This window comes from Conger conger, chromosome 9, assembly GCF_963514075.1.
Source record: "Conger conger chromosome 9, fConCon1.1, whole genome shotgun sequence".
Lineage (NCBI taxonomy): Eukaryota > Metazoa > Chordata > Actinopteri > Anguilliformes > Congridae > Conger > Conger conger.
The window spans coordinates 36,952,327-36,972,664 of record NC_083768.1 but is presented as its reverse complement, the minus strand read 5'-3'; the positions used below and the strand labels follow the sequence as shown (position 1 = coordinate 36,972,664).

The window sequence follows — 20,338 nt, the reverse complement described above, 5'->3', positions numbered from 1 at the left end:
TTGCAAAGGACTAAATGGTCATGACTGAATACACAGAAGAGTGCTTGACTGATTATTTCAGAGAACAGGCCTGTCAGCCCATTAACTCTTTGATGAGTTTACTTTTTACTCAGTGTTCGAGAACTTGATTGCTTTGTTACATCAGCATTCGATTGTCCATTAAAGAGCATTCTAATCACATATTTGAATGTATATGTATATGAGAATGAGAAACAGGAATGAAAAGAGATAGTTTCGGGGGGAAGGAGGAGGGGTGTGGGGCGCACCCTGTTGGCAGCATCCCGGGCCAGCTCAATCAGCTCCTTGATCCTCTTGATATTTTCGGACACGTTGCCTGTGGGGGTTAACTGGGCGCTCAGATCGTCGATTTTGCGGATCTTATCCAGGAGGTTTGGGATAGTGTTTGTGAGGTTTTTCACTATATAAAACAAAATTACTGAATGTTAGATTTTGCTCTGAGAAGAAGTACTTTAATAGTGAATATTAATAAAAAACGAACATACTCTGTGAAATATATACTGCATATATTACCCAACATGTACATTTCAAGTGTAAAAAAATAAGTCTAATAAATACCTAATAAAGTGCTAAGTGAGTGTATATACACGGAAAACAATGACAGTAATGAAGAGTTTTTATGCACACAATACGATACTGCAATATTATACAGTTAATATATTACACCAACACTAGCATCCAAACATACATTATATTTTGAGTTTCATATTTGACCATAAATTGACAATTTTTCCATTGGTGTAGGCATGTAGGGAAATGCTGTAGTTAACAAGTAAACATAGTGCTGCTGGATTTCCTAATCTGGAACTGGGATACATGGAATGCTACAGGTTTTTGGGTGCTTACCTGATTTATCGACTTCGTTCAGGACATTGTCCAGGTTAGGATCTGTGGGGAGGACATTTATCTTTTTCAGCTCGTCCTTAATGTCGTTGATTCGGTTCATCGCGTCCTCAGCGGTGTCGTTAGCGTTAGCCGCCGTCCTCTTGGCTGCGTCTATGATGGCAGCGACATCATCTGGAAACAAGAAGGGTGAAGGTTGAGGTTCAGATGAAAGAGCAGACCAAGGGGATATTTCACCAAGCAGGATTACTGAGTTAGCTGGATAATTGCGCAGAGTAAAACCATTATTTCAGTCCATGTTTGAGTTTTAGGAGGGTTCTGGGCTTTACTTAGTGCAGTTATCCAGCCGACTCAGTCATCCTTCTTTGTGAGACAGGGCCGGGAAGTATGTAGAAAGGGCTCATCTGAATCACTCATTCTCCCGCTCCCTCAATATCTCACTCCTCTCTTGTCTCTCGCACTCCTTCACTCTCTCATTTGTATTCCCTCTCACTGCCCTCTCTCCATAACCAGCAGTTTGTATAGCGTCCTCATTTCCTTATTCCCTAACCTATTCTGGAGCTACTCCCGAACCTCTTCTCTCTCTCTGTCACTCGTCCACACTCCCTCTGTCTCTCAGAGGCTTTCTCTGTCTCTGTGCTCTGTGTGTCTGAAGCAGCAGCCCTGTTGAGATGGTCAGTGCTAACGACGCACCTCTCTTGATCCTGTCCAGCTCAGCTTGGGCCGTGAGGAGGTCATTCTTCAGGTCGTCCTTCTTCTTCTCTGCCTTTCTCAAACGCTTCAGTTGGTCCTCCAGCACTTCTTTGGCTTCTGTGAAACAGACCACTGGTGAGAGGCCACATTCCCTAATGTCTATGCCACACATTCCAAAGACAACTGAATGTAATGACCAACTTGACCCACCAATACTGGCAGTGATGCTATGACAGCCATTAAAAATTCAGGACCATACGACATATGGTGTTAGCAGTGTACAGTACTGTGTAAAAGTCGTAGGCACCTGTATAACATTCTGTACAGATAAGATTCTTTCAAAAATAATGCAATGAAAGATCTTAAATAAACGTACAATACATTTTACATTACATTTGAGTAATTTGGCAGAATAGTTAAAAACTGACCACCCTTCGGCGTTAAAACTGCATCACTTCTCTGAGATAGCCAACACTGTCCTACAGTTCCATAAGACAATCAGCAGAGAGGTTGTTCCAAGCATGTTGGAGAACTTTCCACAGTTCTTCTGCAGACTTTGCTTGGATCCTTGCTTCTGATCTCAGACAGCCTTGATCAAGTTTTTGTGTAAAAAGTAGGCAATTGTTTACAGTAATATGATAGTAATATTTTTTTCATGAAATACAAAAATGTATCTGTAAAATTAAATATTTTGGAAAATCAATAGTTGGAAATGTCAAATGTATATATACATAAGTCTAGGGTGCCCATAATAAAGTCTAGGGTGCCTAAGACTTCTGCACAGTACAGTTCAACTGTATGTGAAAAAGCCTACTTTCAAGGTCATTCTTTGTATCCTCCGCATCTCTCAGCAATGCATCCCCATTATCCTTCAGGTCCTTGGCTTTCTTTGTCAGATCCTGCTGTTGCACGTCCTAATTAAAAACAATACAAATAAAAGCATGGGAATACAGAATACCACATGTAAAACTGCCAAAATAACAGAAAATTCATAAGCTTTCATATTATTATGCTCCATAATAATGGCCTTTATGGTAACAGGCACTTTTCTAGATGCAGCAGAATTCAATGGAACTGGATACTTGTTTCCATGACAATGAAGAGGCCAGATTAGCACACAGCCATCGTCTCATTAAAACTGAGCCAGGTGAGCTCTTGTGTGTGTCTGCTGGAGACGGAACCCCAGAGCTTCTATTGCGGAAAGGGAACTCCCTGATCAAGGCTATTTCTGAAAGTGGCGGTCGAGGCGGGTTGACGTACTTTCAGGGCTTTGTCCGCCGCCCTCTTGGCCTCTTTGGCGGCCTCCTCGGCTGCTTTGATGGCCTCGGTGATGTTCTTGTAGGCCTCGATCGCGTCCACGGCGCAGCGCACGTCTGAGCTGTCGCTGGCGTTCCTCACAGCACTGCGGATGCACAAAATAACATTAGCGGGATTTTAGCGGGAGTAGCCTATCCCAACTTCTCCAACTTCCCCACTACCCCCTTCTGAGAAGACCATGTGTGAAAAATTTAGTATGCAAGTAAATACGATATTAAAAGGTAGGTGTGCACAATTCCTAGGATGAAAGGCTATAGTGTAACTACATACAATGCAATGATGTAGGTTTGTGTTTCGTTTGGAAAAGAGACAGACCAAGCAAATGGCAATACAGAATCCCAATGCTTCAATAAAACACACGCGATTACAGAGTAGCTGAAGGACAAACAAGCTGGTAAGTGCGATTTATGGAAGGTGTCAAAGCCTTAAGTGCTGCATGTTATCTGAGAATCAGCCAATCTGAATATGCCTACTCTTGCAGCTCCTTAGCCAGCTGGTCGAGGGTCTCGGCGTGCTTCTCTGCTTTCTTCACGATGTCTTCCTTGGCCGCCGCCTTGGCAATGTCATTGACTTTTTTGGTGAGGGGGTTTTTGGCGCCGTCCAGCTCTGCAGCCAATTCCTCGTATTCCTGTTTGAAGAAAAACAAAACACAAAAGACCCTTCTGTTGTCATAGCATGCAGGAGAAACCGCAAGTCTGCTGGTGATGACGTTTCATGGACTGCCCCCACTGATTACCATCTGAGCAAGTTAATACTTGACTCCTTTTCATTTCTGAGAAGCAAAACAACCACAGCTGCAGAATATCCCAGTGAATCACCATTTCCACTGCTCAGCATAGTAATTAAACCAACCCTGCTGGTTACTCTGGATATTTTTTAGTTATTTGTTTGGCAGGTGGCTTTATCCAGTGTGGTTTAAAAGGCTTACATTGGGGATTAACTGGCCACAAGTTCATTTTAATAGCTATTACACCAGACCTCTGCAAACCACCCAGCGAACCATAATGTTTGTTGTCCGTACCTGTACACAAAAAAAAATGTTTTGCTTTTTATAAAGCATTCTCAGAGTAAACCAGTACGATTTTTGTTTTCTTGGAGTGGGGGGCAGCACAGTCCCACATCGTGCTTACCTTTTTGCTGTCGCTCAGCATGTCGAGAAGGTCTTTAACGCCTTTAAGTTGGTCTTTGGCCATTCTGATTTGGTCAAGAACCTTATCTCGTTCTTTCTCCAGCTCCTTTTTCTTTTTCTGGTGATTAGAAAATAATAATTTACCAATAATTTACCATTTCCCTGCAATACTACATCACAAAACAAAACTGAGGCTGGTCACAGAATATATTGCAATACTGTAAATACATTATATTCACAGCAATGGATTTAAAATATGAAAATGACGACAATGTTATCCGCGTATTATGTACTATTACATAGCAATATCTTGATAATATATTTTATTTCAATGAAACTGTCAGGAACACCAGTGAGTAAACATGAAGTTCTACACAAACCAAAAGATGTGACACTTGTTGTTATTTGGCCTTACCAGTAGGTCCTCCAGAGTTTTGGCATTGGCTCCGTTCTGCTGGTTGGCTTTCTTCACAGTGTCATCGGCCTCTTTCAGCGCCTCCTCCAGGTCTTTGAGCTTGGCTTCGTGCTCCGTCAGCAACCCTCCGATACGTCTGGCAGCTTCCTTGTTCAGCTCCTGTTGCTTGGTCACATCATTCTTGACATGGTCCAGCACTAAAACATAAGTGAATATGCGTTATACACTCAGAGAGCACTTTATTAGGTATTTATTCAACTTATTTTGTAGACTTATTGGTCTTCTGCTGCTGTAGCCTATCCACTTTGAGGTTTGATGCGTTGTGTGTTCAGAGATGCTCTTCTGCATACCACTGTTGTAATGCGTGAATATTTGTGTTACTGTCACCTTCCTGTCAGCTTTGACCAGTTTGTCCCTTCTCCTCTGACCTCTCTCATTAACAACGTATTTCTGCCCACAGAACTGCTGCTGACTGGATGTTTTCTCACACCATTCTCTGCAAACTCTGGAGACTGTTGTGCGAGAAAATCCCAGGAGATCAGCAGTTTCTGAGATATTCAAACAACCCTGCCTGGCACCAACAATCATTCCATGGTCAGAGTCCATTCTGACATTTGGTCTGAACAACAGCTGGACCTCTTGACCACGTCAGTATGCTTTTATGCATTTAGTTGCTGCGACATGATTGGCTGATTAAATATTTGCATTAACAAGCTGATGTACAGGTCTACCTATTAAATTGCTCACTGAGTGCATACACAAGGCAGCTTCTCACCCACCGTACACTGAAACAGATTTGGGATTGTTTGCAGGAAAACGTCCTGTGTACATACTCAAGACTATTCAATTTAGAAATCCATTCAGTTAAACTCCAATAGCATGTTAAATGACAGATTTTTCTTTGGTTGAGATTAGCGAATGTTAGCCAGAAGGGAAGTGAGTTTGTGAGAGAAGCAAGGTGTGTGAGGGACAAGCAGAGACTTGCTCCAGGGGGTGGGGGGATGAACCTACGCTTTTTGGCCTCCTCTCTCTCCTTCTCGGCCGCCGTCTTGGGGCTGTTGAAGTCTCTGTCCTTCATTTCCTTCACCATGCGCTCCGCCTCGCTCAGGATCTTGGCCAGGTCGTCTGTGGGCAGGCTGCCGCCACCACTAGTTAAATTTTTCAACTCCTTCAGCAGATCTGTGGACAAATGCGGGGTCAAGGTCAGAGCTGCTCTCCTCAAACAGACGACCGAGGTTAGAGCGGCCATTTTTAAATACATGATTTATAAAGAAAAGGTTTTGGTGAGAGCTACTGCTTATAAAGACGGTCGAAGATTGCGGTTTGTAAAGGTAGTCATGGTCAGAATGTAAGAGACAAGGTTATGGTTGGCTTTGCTTTTTCTTTTTAAGTCAGGAGGTGAGACCACAATGAGAGAGAAAGAGACAGAAAGACAGAAAATCACCGCAATCCATGACGACTCAAGCAAGTGAATGTGTTGTGTAGCTGCAGGAAGAAGTTAACCCACTTAACCCCATGAATCCCACCCGGGCCAATTATCCCCTTGAACAAAGTACTCAATCTCAATAACACAAAACACACTCCAGCTATACAGGTAAGCTACTGAATGCGAAAACTGAATAATGCAAATTGTACAGGAGAGCAGTGTAACATATTATATGTATCTCATGTTTGCATGTGAGATACTGTATGTGAGATACTGTCTGTCCGAGTGTGTGCCTTACCCTTGATTTTGTTGAAAATGCTCTGCGCTCCAGCGGCAAGGTCTGCTGCTCGGTCGTGCGTCTTCTCCGCAGTGTCGACTGCTTTCTGAGCCTTTTCAGAGTTCTCACTAGCCTGGACAAAAAAGGAGAGGATCCGAGGTGAGAGCGGCCATTTTCACAATGATCCAACAAAAGCGAATGGACTGTCCTTAAGAGTAATGAAAGTTTTTAAAGAAATTTGAGTTCAAGGCCAGCTAGCAAAGGTAAGTTGGGGGTGCTCTGGTACCTTCTTCTTGATCAGTCCGATGTCCTCGCTCAGATTTTTGGCATCATCTTCCAGCTGTTTGACCTTTGGTAGCTGGCTTGCGATGTTTGCTCCGTATATGTCAACTAGAGTCTGAAAAGAGAAAGGAACCTGTTTCAAAACTCAATCTCTCACAGATGGGCTACACAGCTGTTTATGTGGTACATACCTGCTTCCTGTGTTACACATCTTACTTCCTGTTACACATCTGTGTTACACATCCGTGTTATACATATAATTCATGTTACATAGCTACTTCCTGTGTAACATCTAATTCCTGTTACACATCTGCTTCCTGTGTTATATACCTTATAGATGGAAACCAGCACATTGTGTAACCCTGCCTAAAACTTTCAGGTGCCTCACACTATCGTGATACTTTTAGAACATGCCTGGTTCAGGTTGAGGAGGAGAGAACAGAGGCCACTCTACCTTGGCAGCAGTGATGGCGTCCTCCAGCTTCTTCAGACGCTCCTGGACGGCCGAGCTGGCGTTGGCGTTGTCCAGCTGGGACTTGAGCTTGCTGAGCATGTCGTCCAAGCTCTCCAAGTCCTTCAGCAGGGTCTCCACACAGCTGTCGCACTCTAAGAGCCAGAGCAATGTCAATACACACTGGACCCTCCAGCAAGGGATTTAACTTAACATTATTCCTGAACATACAGTATCTAGCTGCATAAGTGGGTTGTATGTAAGCATTTGCATAAGTTGCTCTGAAAGTGTGTCTGGTAAATGCCTGTAATTAAATACTTTTTAACTAGCTTTCCATAAAGAGGTGCTATGGATTCTTATTTAACAGTTCACAATTGATTATAGGTGAGTAGTTGTGGGGTTTTAAATGTATCACCTCATCCAGGACTTAACTCACCTTGGCACTGCTCTTCTGTGGTGTCCTTAGGCTCGAGAGTGTTCTTGCACACTGCAATGAGAACACACACACATATTACTCACATGAATACAAACACCATGACATGGCAAGGCTGAGCACAGCTTTTCACAATAACATCCTGCAGTGTTAACAACTTAACAGCAACCGAAACTAGCGAGAGAGTGAACATCGTCGTATCCTGGGATGGGCAAAATATATTGGCGTCGCTAATGCACAATAAATATTTCCACTCGGCATGAAATGTTGTTACTGAGGGTAAATGGTTGTCAGTGAGGGTGACATGTTGCCGCTGTGGGTGAAATGTTGTTAGTGAGTGCAAAATGTTGGTACAAATGTGTGAAATGTTGTCAGTGAGGTAGAAATGTTGTCAGCGAGAGTAAATTTGTGTTTTGTACTCACCCCCTGTCTTAGAGTCGCAGTTTCCGCCGTTACCATTGCAGTTGCAGGGTTTGCAGCTCCCACTGAGAGCCATAGGGTCACCATAGTAACCAGAGGCACACCTGGCAGACACGAGGAAGTGACAGGTTAAGAGTCATCAAAATCAAATAAACAAAAAAAAACGTCCCAAAACATGTAACCATGTTCACCCATGCCGTCCATCTATAATCATCCTTTTAATTTCAAAATTCACCACATTTGTTACCATACACCAACATAAAGGATCAGTAAGCAGTTCAATGATTCCATTTACAAGAGCTCAAATTTGAAGCTTATCGCATATTTGGTTAGTTACCTGAAACCTTTTTGGCTCTTTTTAAAAAACCCAGCACTGTAGAGCAGAACACACCCACCTTTCACATCTGGGTCCTGTATATCCCTGCTTACAGACGCATGTAAATCCTCCAGCAACCTTCTTACAGCTAGTGGCAAAGCTGGGGGGACAAAACAAGCACTTTTTGAACATTTTTGAAGCACTTGAGACACTGTAAATTCAATTCAAGCCAAATTTATGCTGAGCTAAATTGAACAGGATGAACTGGAAGTCCTGCCCCTTGCTGACGCACTGACCTATTGACCTCCACGTTGAAGGGACAGGGGCAGACCTGGCAGGTCTCGTAGGCGGGGTTGCCGTAGTAACCTTCCTTGCACTGCTCACATCGTTCTCCAGCAGTGTTGTTCTGGCAGTTCTATGGGATGAAAACAGAACACAGGACATGATTACAGGCTCTCCAAAAAATATCCCCATATCCTTCTCCCCACCACTGACCAGGTGGGTTACAGCCATTACCAAGGCAGAGAGACACATTGGTGGTGCCTGAGGTACAGTAAGTACCCCCTCCCCATTCACAATGAGACAATTTAAAAGGGCAATCCATAATTTGACCCAAATGTATCAAATGAATCAGTCAGTTGTTGAAAACAGGTCTTTTAAGGGGGTGTGAATAATGTAAAGACAGGGCTACTCAACTCCAAGTCCTGTCTGCAGGTATTTGCACCAATCACACACCACACCACCAGAGTTCACAAATAAGCTTACTTCCTCGACCAATGGAATAAAATAAGAGTGAAATCAGGTGGTGTAGCGCATGATTGGAGCTGAATGTACCCATTCCGTGTGCCCTGTGGATTTCACAGCTCCAGTGGAGTGCAGTGGAGACTAAGGCAGATGAACTGCTATTGATAACAGCAGTGCTGAGGGGTTAAAGCACTCAACAGCTACAACCGCACCAATGGGATACAGTCACGTGTAACCGACCCCCGCCCGACACTCTAGGCAACTCAATATGATATTTATCTTGAAGATCAAATATCCAAATGCAACACTCCCATGATGAACATTCCACTCCATTCACATGCAGTTCCCCACAGAGTGTGCTCTATGGTTGACTAACCCCCCAATCCCGCCGACCCCCCCACACAGAAATAGCTGCTGGAGAGAGGTCTAGACACTGATTCAGGCTATTGGCTCACAGAACAGTGCCAATTCAGTATACATCTCAAACTAGTCCAGTACTACTGTATGTCTATATAAAATGTGTTTTCATTTTTCTTACTAAATTATATATGCATTCATGCTTGGATATTTGCACCGTTATATGTGGGTGTGTGTGTATGAGTGTGTGTATGTGTATGTGTATGTGGTAGCTGTGTATATGAGTATATGAGTGTATGTGTATATGAGTGTGTGTCTGTGTGTGTGTGTATGTATGTGTTTCAGGGTAGGTGTGTACGTGCATGTGTATGGGTGTGTGTGCACACATGCTCAAGTGTGTAAAAAAGAGCAGATATAGAGGAACTGTGCTGAAATGAGAGAGGGAGAGAAGAGAAGAGAAGGAGAGAAGGAGAGAAGGGGAGAGGGGGAGAGGGAGGAAGAGAGCCACACTCACCAGACACCGCCCGGTGGCTTCGTCACACCCACTGGAGAGGTCGTTACAGTTGCAGGGGACACAGCGGTCCTTCCCCAGCCGGCTCCTGTCTCTGTAGTACCCAGCAGCACATTTCTGTCAGGGAGGAGAGGAAAAGTGTCACTGACACCACATAGCGTAAAGCCTGCCACTGTGGCCAGGGGCCGGCCACAAAGTGGACGTTTTTTAAACCGGCTAAGCAAACGATGTCGCACTCTTCAACAAGCCACTTACCTTCAATTGTGTTACAGTCTCTACAAATGCACAATATATGTAAGTCTACGAGGATAATCTGGTATAAAAAATAAGCATAAAAAATACAGTATCCCAATGCAAACACTGTGGCCAGGTTTGGCTGTTTGGCTGCTACAGGTTAGCATTTCATCCACCCCTTGCAAATAACATTAATAATACTACAGCATGACAACAGGTTTGGTGCTGCTGTTTGAGGAAGCCAAACAGTCCCTCACTGCCCTGCCCAGTAAGAGTGATTTAGTGTAAGCTGTATGGTATGCATTTTCAGGCCACGGAGAAGTAGGGCGTTTCCACATGGTCAATGTGTAGAATTTGGCTAATGGTCTGTTACAACCTCAGTCTTGGCTGGTCAGACAATGAGGACTACGGCTAACAATAATTAACTAGTGCAAAACACAGGTGTATTCAGTGAAAGAATTACCCTACCCATAAATCTCTCATTTGGTCTGATAGACACACCTGAAAACCACAGTCTTCATGGGAACATAAACTCATACCACATAAACAAAGGCAATAACGCTGGGATGTTGTCCGCCCACAACATTACAGAAATGAAGCCAGGATAACCATGCTATTTAACCCATTTAACCAATTCCAAAACCATGTGTATGACAATTTCTAGAACTATATTCCTGATGAAAAAAAGCACGTATGGACTCCAGCGATACTCCTCTCTGTTACCTGAATTGCAGAACTGTCGTCTAAAGAAGGGAGACGAATGTTTTGTCCAGAGCATCCGTTCGTCTGAGGGGTCAGGACCCTCTGTCCTTCCCGGCCCTGTAGTGATGGGTATTGAACCCTCTGCGTATCCTGGTCGTTTAGCGATGGGTATTGAACCCTCTGCGTATCCTGGTCATTTAGCGATGGGTATTGAACCCTCTGCGTATCCTGGTCATTTAGCGATGGGTATCGAACCCTCTGCGTATCCTGGTCATTTAGCGATGGGTATTGAACCCTCTGTGTATCCTGGTCATTTAGCGATGGGTATTGAACCCTCTGTGTATCCTGGTCATTTAGCGATGGGTATTGAACCCTCTGCGTATTGCGGTGGTGTAAAAAGGCGTGTTGATAGGGCCTGTGTCCGGCCCAGCAGACACTGAAAGAGCCCCAGATCAGGGCCCACCTCACAACCGTCGTCCAGTAGTTTCCTCTGTACATGACTAACATTCCACACCTTTCTCAAAGTAAAATAAGCCCTGCCAGCCAGCCCCGCTCTCTTAAAGACACCGGGGAGCGGAAGAGGGCAGGCCCCGCCCACACCGCTGTCTGAGTCAGGTCTGTTGCAGGAACGCACTAGCTAAGACGCACACACCCAAAGACACACCCAAACTCACACACACACGCACGCACGCAGGCAGACGCACACACTAACGCCTGCAGTCAGATTCAGACACACCCAAACTTACATACACACACACACACACACACACGCATACACACAAATGAATGCAGACAGACTGACTCACACACACACACACAAACAGATAGACAGATGGCAGATAAACAGATAGATAGCACACTCACACAACTCTTTCTCTCTCTCTCACACACACTCTCAGGCACATACACACAAGAGCACAAACACACAGGTACATGCATACTGTACACACGCACTCATGCACCCCACAGAACCAGCACCAACAGCCTGGGCGGGGCCTTCGCCCCCCTGAAATTAGCCCTGTCTGAATGTGAGCACAGTCACACACTTCCAGACGATAACGCAGCAGCAGTCAGCCTGAATCACAGCGGCCGACCTGCCCGGGGCGCAGGAAAAGCAGGGGAGCGGCTCAGCCCGCGCGAGCAGTCTGACGCTCCGCTGAGCAAGCCCGTCACACGGCGAAATCTGTCAGAGCCCCTCCCAACCTCTCCCCGCCTTAGCGCCCGCGGCAACAGATAGCTCAGGTGTGAGGCGCGACACGCCCTTAACGACCGCGTTACCGTCTGGGTTATGCTCTTCTGTAACACTGCAGAAATCCAGGCCCGCAGTCCATATAAATCAATCGCACTGGCACGTATAAGTACAATGACAGTGCCAGTTCCCAGTGCAGTCCTATACAATTAACTTGTCATGAGCTGTTTGATAGGGGAATTCATGTGCTTTTTCACTGTATTTCAGCCCTGGGTGGAAATATATATTTCTTAAGGGTAATGTAACAATGTCCAGAAAGCATTCAAATCTGGTAACCCTGTCGTCCATTCATCAGTCCATTCAACACCTTCACCACACTGTCAAAATAAAATAAATTTTAAAATATGTATAAGAATGCGATGTATTAAGAGATGTGTTGATCCACTTGGCTGTTTCCATGACGAAGCAGCATTTATCATTGAATGAATTACCCAAGAATGTAAAAACCCTTACCCTTGGGCTACAGATTTTGTGTTTTATGTAATTTACGGGAAGAGAAAAGCCACGCCTCTTGTACTTTCTTCTATTCTTGTACTTTTCCTCAAATGAACTTTGGGATTCCAGGGCGTGTCCGGCGATGGCAGCCTCTACTAACATCCGGTCGCTTGCCAGCGAAAGATTGCGCAAGCCCCACCCCCCCTCTCACCTGACAGGAGTCTCCATGGTGACCGGGGGGACAGGCGCACACCTCCACCACACTGCTGGGCACTCCGGTGCCGGTGGACGTGGCCTCCTCCAGGCCCACGGCTCCCAGGCTGAGGCGCTGGGTCTGGGAGAAGAACAGGCCGCGGATGTGCAGGGCGTCCAGTCCCGCCAGAACCACCAGCAGCTCCTCCCGTAACACGGGCCGGTCCGTCGCCTGGTGCCGGAAGTTACTCTGCCCCAAACAAGACAGGGAGTCACACGCGGAACGCAAACTTAACTCACTTCATACAATATCACTCATTCATTCATTCATTATCCTAACCCGATTATCCTGAACAGGGTCGCAGGGGGGCTGGAGCCTATCCCAGCATACATTGGGCGAAAGGCAGGAATACACCCTGGACGGGTCACCAGTCCATCGCAGGGCACACACACCATTCACTCACACACTCATACCTTTAGAAATTTTGACTCTCCAATCAGCCTAACCTGCATGTCTTTGGACTGTGGGAGGAAACCGGAGTACCCGGAGGAAACCCACGCAGACACGGGGAGAACATGCAAACTCCACACAGAGAGGCCCCGGCCGACGGGGATCCGAACTCAGGACCTCCTTGCTGTGAGGCGGCAGTGCTACCCACTGCACCATCCGTGCCGCCTTCATACAATATCATGTACGTAAAATACAAAGTTTATGATAAAATGTTGTAATATGTGTCAGATTTCAAAAGAACGGTGTCTGGAATGGCATTGATCTCATTGTTTTTTTGTTTTTTCTAAGGGACACATTCATAAGAGAATTAAAAATGTGAGAAAGCTAGTAATATGTTTTTCCTTCCAGGTCTCAGGAGGCTGTAGAGGAAAAGTGGTGTTACACATTCAGAGTAAATCTTCCTCTATGAGGTAACGTAGAGTAATGCTGACTGTCTCCCTGCTGTGGAATCTCCCTCTCTAAGCAGACATAACTCTTGATATGTCCCCAAGCCTGCATATAAACGCCAAAGCAAAAATAAAAGTTAATGTGCTGTTAAGTGGTTTCAACAAGACTGGAGGACCCAAGAGCTATACAACCTTACAACACACTGATTCACAGAACAAAAGCTTGTAAAGTATTCAAAATTTGAAAAACGGTGTTAAAAGACATGCAAGTTTTATTTTCCTGAAAAGCTGATTCTTTTAAAACACTGACTGCAATCTTGGTCAAGGAGATAATGATCAGTGTTAGCCCAGGCCCGATGGAAAATTTCATTATATCATATTAGTTGTCTTCTCATCATCGCAAAGTGCTTTAAAGCATTAAACATGGAGATAGACTTGCTTAATCATAAGCTAGTCTGGTCTTGTCCTCTCTCTCTACAGTGGACCTGCATGTCCTGTTCCTCTCTCTCTACAGTGGACCTGCATGTCCTGTTCCTCTCTCTCTACAGTGGACCTGCATGTCCCACAAAATGGAAGGGAAAGGGTCCATCGGGAATGCCCCATACCTCAATCAGCTGCACTCGTCCCTCATGGAGACGGTCTGGAGAGGGGGCGAGGGGGGCCTTGTGGACCAGTGTCACTTCCTTCCGCTGATAAGAGAGGATAGAAACATCATAAAAACCTTAGATCGACTGTTCCCTCTCTCAACGCCTCATCAAGAGAAGCAAGGGGCAACAAAAACACACAGATTGAAGTAAGTCAAAAATTCCATTTGAGTAAATCAAATCTATTGCTTCATCAAGAAATCTCACTCCCTTACCTGAATCAATCCCAATGTGAGGAAAACGATTTGCTCCTCTTTTTACATACAAAGAAACAACTTAATTAGCTGAGGTTCAGTTTATTCTGCTCTATTCTAAGGCGGGAGCTTTGAGCTATCACGGCCAATCACAGCAGATTTTGGTTTGACTGACAGGAGAAACGTGAAACGTACGCTGAGAATGACGTCCGGCCCCCTGTCCAGCGGGACCATGCCCTCGCTGGGGATCCCAAACGACTTCAGCTGATAGGTCAAGTACCCTCCGTACGAGGACACCTGCAATGAGGAAATAGAGTTACAACATGAACCCAGTCGCTGCTAGCGACAGACTTCAGGGTGACACTATCAGAAGGGCTGCAAAACACTCCTCTGTGTCTCCATAGAGGACCTCTATCTACTGAAAGAGTTCTTTTGGGCAAAATGGTTCAATATTTTTCACACTAAATTTAGAGGTTTCCATAAAGAACCCTTTTTTTCTGAGAGTGTATACCACAGAGCTGCTCTCCCTCAGTTGAATCCAGTGCAACTCAGGAAAGGCTCCTAGTGAGGTCCTCTTTACCTAATTTATGCTATATTACTATGCAAGACCTCACACAATGTAACTAAGCCCAAACTGTCTTCATTGAGCTGTATAATGAAGGGAACACAATCCATTATAACAACACTAAAATATAAGAAAACCACTTTCCTTTAGATATAATTTTAGCAGAATGCAATTGAAATTAACTTAATTGGCACCACACAATGACAGTATTGCTTTGCCCATAACAAGGATTCCCTCTGCGCTCACCCTGTCCCCCAGGTAAGTTTTTGGCGCCACCCAGTGGAGGTCTTTCACAGTTGCAGGCAGCTCCTGCACATCTGCCACCACTGTATTGCTGGCTGTGTTGAAAACGGAGGGCACCACTTCCTGATCCAGTTTCTCCAAACGCCAGCCCTTCATGTCCACAAACTGGCCAGAGAGGAGAGGAGTCAGACCCCAATGCCCCATGACTGCCACCCCACCCTGCTTACACTTTAGACCAGGACTGCCCGACCCTGTTCCTGGAGACCTACCATCCTGCAGTCTTTCATTTCAACCCTATTTGACACACTTGATTCTACTAATTAGCAGTTTAACAAGATCTAGCAGCTAAATGCGGTGTGCTTTGTTAGTGTTGGAGTGGAAACCAACAGGATGGTAGGTTTCCAGGAATAGGATTGGGCAGGCCTGCCTTATAGTGACAGAACACACTGGAAACATGCTACGGTATTAAATACGCCGCAAAAAGCTACGGTCAGAGGAAAGGCTGGCAGTTGTGCAGTAGACTTGGCTTTTAAAATTGAATATGGCAATACGATTCAATGGGAAATCAGCCGCGGCTGTTTCACGCAAAAATCAAACTGAGGGAATGTATTTACTGCTGAGACTGTGCTGTGGGTATGATATGTATATGCAGGGTATGAGCTCACTTCCTGTTATGAAGGGCGCTGACAGAATGACAGACCTTTCCCCGGCGCTTGTCTGAGCTCAGGCACTGGTCCGTGGCTCCGAAACAGAAGCAGGACAGGCAGCCGCTGGGATTCGATTCGTCGAAGTGGAAAGAACCCTCGCGGCAGGAGTCGCACCGCACCCCCACCACGTTTTTCTGGGAAAAAGCCCCCAAAAAAGTGTTCAGGACATGCCCATGTGTTCATCACAAGCACAGTTTTATGACATTATGTAATATTGTGACAAAGAATGCTTCATACAGCAATAAAGTACATATACTGTAGTAGTTTGGGAATGTTGTAGGAGTGTAGTGTTGGAGTAGGGTTAGTGTTGGGCTCTATCAGAGATGCACATCGCAGTGATTGTTCCCTGTGTTTCACATGGGACAGTGTGGCATCAGGATAGCTGCTAAGTGAACAGAGATGGAGTCTACAGTCTGTGATTTAAGCGATGTTCTCCATTAAAGCACGCTGCTCTGGATGAGAGCATCTGCTCAGTGAATGTACACTGATGTAATGTGATGTGATGTGATGTACTGCATTGTGATGTGATGTGATGTAATGTAATCTGATGTGATGTACTGCATTGTGATGTGATGTGTTGTACTGCATTGTGATGTGATGTGATGTGTTGTACTGCATTGTGATGTGATGTGATGTACTGCATTGTGATGTGATGTGATGTACTGCATTGTGATGTGATCTGATGTGATGTACTGCATTGTGATGTGATCTGATGTGATGTACTGCATTGTGATGTGATCTGATGTGATGTACTGCATTGTGATGTGATCTGATGTGATGTAATGCATTGTGATGTAATATAATGTGATGTGATGTACTGCATTGTGATGTGATCTGATGTGATGTACTGCATTGGGATGTGATGTGATCTGATGTGATGTACTGCATTGTGATGTGATCTGATCTGATGTACTGCATTGGGATGTGATGTGATGTGATGTGATGTACTGCATTGGGATGTGATGTGTGGGGCGGCCTGTAGCGTAGTGGTTAAGGTAAATGACTGGGACACACAAGGTTTGTGGTCCTGGTCCTGGTGTAGCCACAATATGATCCGCACAGCCGTTGGGCCCTTGAGCAAAGCCCTTAACCTTGCATTGCTCCAGGGGAGGATTGTCTCCTGCTTAGTGTAATCAACTGTCCGTCGCTCTGGATAAGAGCATCTGCCAAATGCCAATAATGTAATGTCATGCATTGTGATGTGATGTGATGTGATGTGATGTGATGTGATGTGATGCATTGTGATGTGATGTGATGTAATGTAATATGATGTAATGGAGAGTCACCTTGCAGAGACACTTTCCGGTCTGCGGGTGGCACACCTCGGGCACCACGCCCCCAATGTTGCAGTCACATGACCGGCACTCAGGGAAGCCATAATACCCTTCAGTGCACCGGTCACACTGACGCCCGTCAATATGATCCTTACACCTGCACAGAGAGAGATAATGCCCATATTATACATGTACAGATGCATCACCTCTATGCAGTAGGGAGATGCATACAGTATACCTTTGTCCTATACTATTCAATCTATCAAGTTTTATTTGTGAAGCACATTACATTCAGCAATTGCTCAATGTGCTTTACCTAAAATGAGAGAAACTAATGCAACACAGGTACACTGACTGCATCCTCAGGAAGTGTGTGTGTGCGTGTGTTGATTAACAGCAGTGCACAATAAACCTTTCTCTGGTGTAGACAGCAACAAACAATTTATCATTTTATTACGCATTATTGTTGCCAGTGTAAAATTTCCTTTACAAACAGGACTGAACAGGGAAGAGCAGGGTGGAACTGGAAGGGGCAGGGGGAAACAGGAAGTGGTGGGGAGGGAGAGGACGAAGCAAGGGGGGGGGGGGGGGCTTGGGAGTGGTGAGGCGGAACAGGAAGAAGTAGGGCGGAACAGGAAGAAGTGGGGCAGAACAAGAATGGGCAGTGTGGAACATGAAGGGCAGGAAGGAGCAGGCGGGAACAGGAGGGTGCGGGGGAAACCAGGAAGGGGCAGGTTGGAACAGGAGGGCGTAGGGGAAACCAGGAAGAGGCAGGTTGGAACAGGAAGAGATGGAGTGAAACAGGAAGAGATGGATAACATGAAGAAGCAGCAGCGTGAAACAGAAAGGGGCAGGTTGGAACAGGAGGGTGTGGGGGAAACCAGGAAGGGGCAGGTTGGAACAGCAGGGCGCGGGGGAAACCAGGAGGGGGCAGGTTGGAACAGCAGGGCAGGGGCAGGACTGACGTGCACTGGCCGGTGGTCTCGTTGCAGGACTCTGCGGTGCCGTTGATGCCGGTGGGCGAGCACTCACAGCCCTCACAGCCCAGCAGGGGGTGGTAGCTGAAGGTCTCGCTCTCACACACGTCACAGGCGGGCCGGACCGTCTGCGGGGGGCAGATGCACTGCCCCGTCACCTCGTCACACAGACGCCTGCCACACTGGCATGCTGGGGACAGAGACAGGCCCGCACGTCACAAACATGTCTGCTCTGATGTCACAACACAGACTGGCATGTCACCAACCCATCTGATTTGATGTCACAACACAGACTGGCATGTCAGCAACACGTCTTCTCTGATGTCACAACACAGACTGGCATGTCAGCAACACGTCTTCTCCGATGTCACAACACAGACTGGCATGTCACCAACACATGTGATTTGATGTCACTATACGGACTGGCATGTCACCAACAAGTTTTCTCTGATGTCACAACACTGACTGGTATGTCACCAACACGTCTGCTCTGATGTCACAACACAGACTGGCATGTCAGCAACACGTCTGTCCGATGTCACCACATTATTGCAGGCAAAGGGCCACCAGCCTAACAAACAGCTGACCGATAGTAACAGCTGTGACATTAACAGCTGTTAACCAACTATAGTACATGACATTACATTACATTATTGGCATTTGGCAGACGCTCTTATCCAGAGCGACGTACAACAAAGTGCATACCCATAACCAGGGCTAAGTGCGCTGAAAGACCCTAGAGGGAAGTACAATTTCAATTGCTACCCGTACAACAAAGATAAGGACCAGGGCCTAATTTTCTTTTCAACAAATAAACAAACAACAAAGCAAAAGTGACCAAACTTAACTATCCAAATACTGCTTACCTAGCCAACTAAAAATACCAAAACACAAAGTAAATCACAAAGACAACAATTAAGGTTCACAGGGAGGTAGGGAGGGACGGGGAGAGGTGCTGCTTGAAGAGCTTCAGTTTGCGCTTGAAGGTGGGGAGAAATTCTACAGTTCTGACCTCAACGGGGAGTTCGTTCCACCACCGTGGAGCCAGAACAGACAGTAGTCGTGAGCATGAGGTGGAGGTTCGGAGAGGGGGAGGTGCCAAGCGGCCTGTGGAGGCTGAACGAAGAGGTCTAGCAGGGGTGTAGTGTCTGATGATTTTTTGTAGGTAAGCTGGGGAAGACCCCTTAACTGCTTGGAAGGCTAGCACCAATGTTTTGAATTTGATGCGAGCCATGACAGGCAGCCAGTGGAGGGAAGTAAGCAGGGGGGTGACGTGTGAGTATTTGGGAAGGTTGAAGACCAGACGAGCTGCTGCATTCTGGATAAGTTGGAGGGGTCTGATGGCGGACGCTGGGAGGCCAGCCAAGAGGGAATTGCAGTAGTCCAGGCGGGACAGAACCATCGCTTGGACCAGGAGCTGGGTCGAGTAGGGGGTGAGAACAGTAACTAAGAGTGGCAGCAATAAAAACAGTACAGTCTGAGCTGGTGAAATGTCTTCAGATACCAACCCCATCTGGACAGACACAATACTATAACGGTGGACTGATGATCGAAGGCAGAGGAGGAGGCATGCTCATATCTGCAGTAGGGGAAGCGTTAGTGTAGGGGGCGTACTCACGTCTGCAGTAGGGGAAGTGTTAGTGTTGGGGGTATACTCACGTCTGCAGTAGGGGAAGCGTTAGTGTAGGGGGTATACTCACGTCTGCAGTAGGGGAAGCTGTAGTGTAGGGGGCGTACTCACGTCTGCAGTAGGGGAAGCGTTAGTGTAGGGGGCGTACTCACGTCTGCAGTAGGGGAAGCGTTAGTGTAGGGGGCATACTCACGTCTGCAGTAGGGGAAGCTGTAGTGTAGGGGGTGTACTCACGTCTGCAGTAGGGGAAGCTGTAGTGTAGGGGGCGTACTCACGTCTGCAGTAGGGGAAGCGTTAGTGTAGGGGGAATACTCACGTCTGCAGTAGGGGAAGCTGTAGTGTAGGGGGCGTACTCACGTCTGCAGTAGGGGAAGCTGTAGTGTAGGGGGTGTACTCACGTCTGCAGTAGGGGAAGCGTTAGTGTAGGGGGCGTACTCACGTCTGCAGTAGGGGAAGCTGTAGTGTAGGGGGCGTACTCACGTCTGCAGTAGGGGAAGCCGTAGTGTCCCGTGGCACAGCGGCTGCACTGTCGGCCAGTGATGTTGGGCTTGCAGGGGCACTGCCCGCCCACGGGGTCGCAGGTGGTCCCCGAGGCTCCGGTCGGGTCACAGCCACAGGGCAGGGCCCCGTCGTTAAAGAACGCCACCAGGGACCGGGCGGAGTCTCTGCAGAACTGAGAGGAGCTCGGCCTACAGCACGGGAAGACAGAGAAAGAGAGAGAGAGAGAGAGAGAGAGAGATTTTTTTACACTTTCCATTTAACA

The 20,338-nt window shown here is 46.4% G+C and overlaps 1 protein-coding gene across 1 annotated transcript in view; it reads right to left on the bottom strand.

The window, feature by feature from the left end:
• Window positions 1-20,338, bottom strand: part of LOC133136475 (laminin subunit alpha-3-like) — a 90,714-nt gene that overhangs the window by 14,723 nt on the left and 55,653 nt on the right. The window contains exons 41-65 of the mRNA XM_061253986.1: window positions 20,056-20,264; window positions 17,934-18,135; window positions 16,981-17,125; window positions 15,688-15,828; window positions 14,991-15,152; window positions 14,375-14,476; window positions 13,947-14,030; window positions 12,464-12,694; window positions 9,636-9,749; window positions 8,317-8,435; window positions 8,100-8,180; window positions 7,708-7,808; window positions 7,288-7,338; window positions 6,855-7,006; window positions 6,405-6,515; window positions 6,140-6,251; window positions 5,427-5,594; window positions 4,416-4,612; window positions 4,002-4,118; window positions 3,345-3,499; window positions 2,815-2,956; window positions 2,369-2,468; window positions 1,555-1,671; window positions 865-1,035; window positions 267-418 (exon numbers count right to left, since the gene is read on the bottom strand). Of these exons, the coding sequence (XP_061109970.1) occupies window positions 267-418; window positions 865-1,035; window positions 1,555-1,671; window positions 2,369-2,468; window positions 2,815-2,956; window positions 3,345-3,499; window positions 4,002-4,118; window positions 4,416-4,612; window positions 5,427-5,594; window positions 6,140-6,251; window positions 6,405-6,515; window positions 6,855-7,006; window positions 7,288-7,338; window positions 7,708-7,808; window positions 8,100-8,180; window positions 8,317-8,435; window positions 9,636-9,749; window positions 12,464-12,694; window positions 13,947-14,030; window positions 14,375-14,476; window positions 14,991-15,152; window positions 15,688-15,828; window positions 16,981-17,125; window positions 17,934-18,135; window positions 20,056-20,264 (3,436 nt within the window). The remainder of the gene's footprint in view (window positions 1-266; window positions 419-864; window positions 1,036-1,554; window positions 1,672-2,368; window positions 2,469-2,814; window positions 2,957-3,344; window positions 3,500-4,001; window positions 4,119-4,415; window positions 4,613-5,426; window positions 5,595-6,139; window positions 6,252-6,404; window positions 6,516-6,854; window positions 7,007-7,287; window positions 7,339-7,707; window positions 7,809-8,099; window positions 8,181-8,316; window positions 8,436-9,635; window positions 9,750-12,463; window positions 12,695-13,946; window positions 14,031-14,374; window positions 14,477-14,990; window positions 15,153-15,687; window positions 15,829-16,980; window positions 17,126-17,933; window positions 18,136-20,055; window positions 20,265-20,338) is intronic.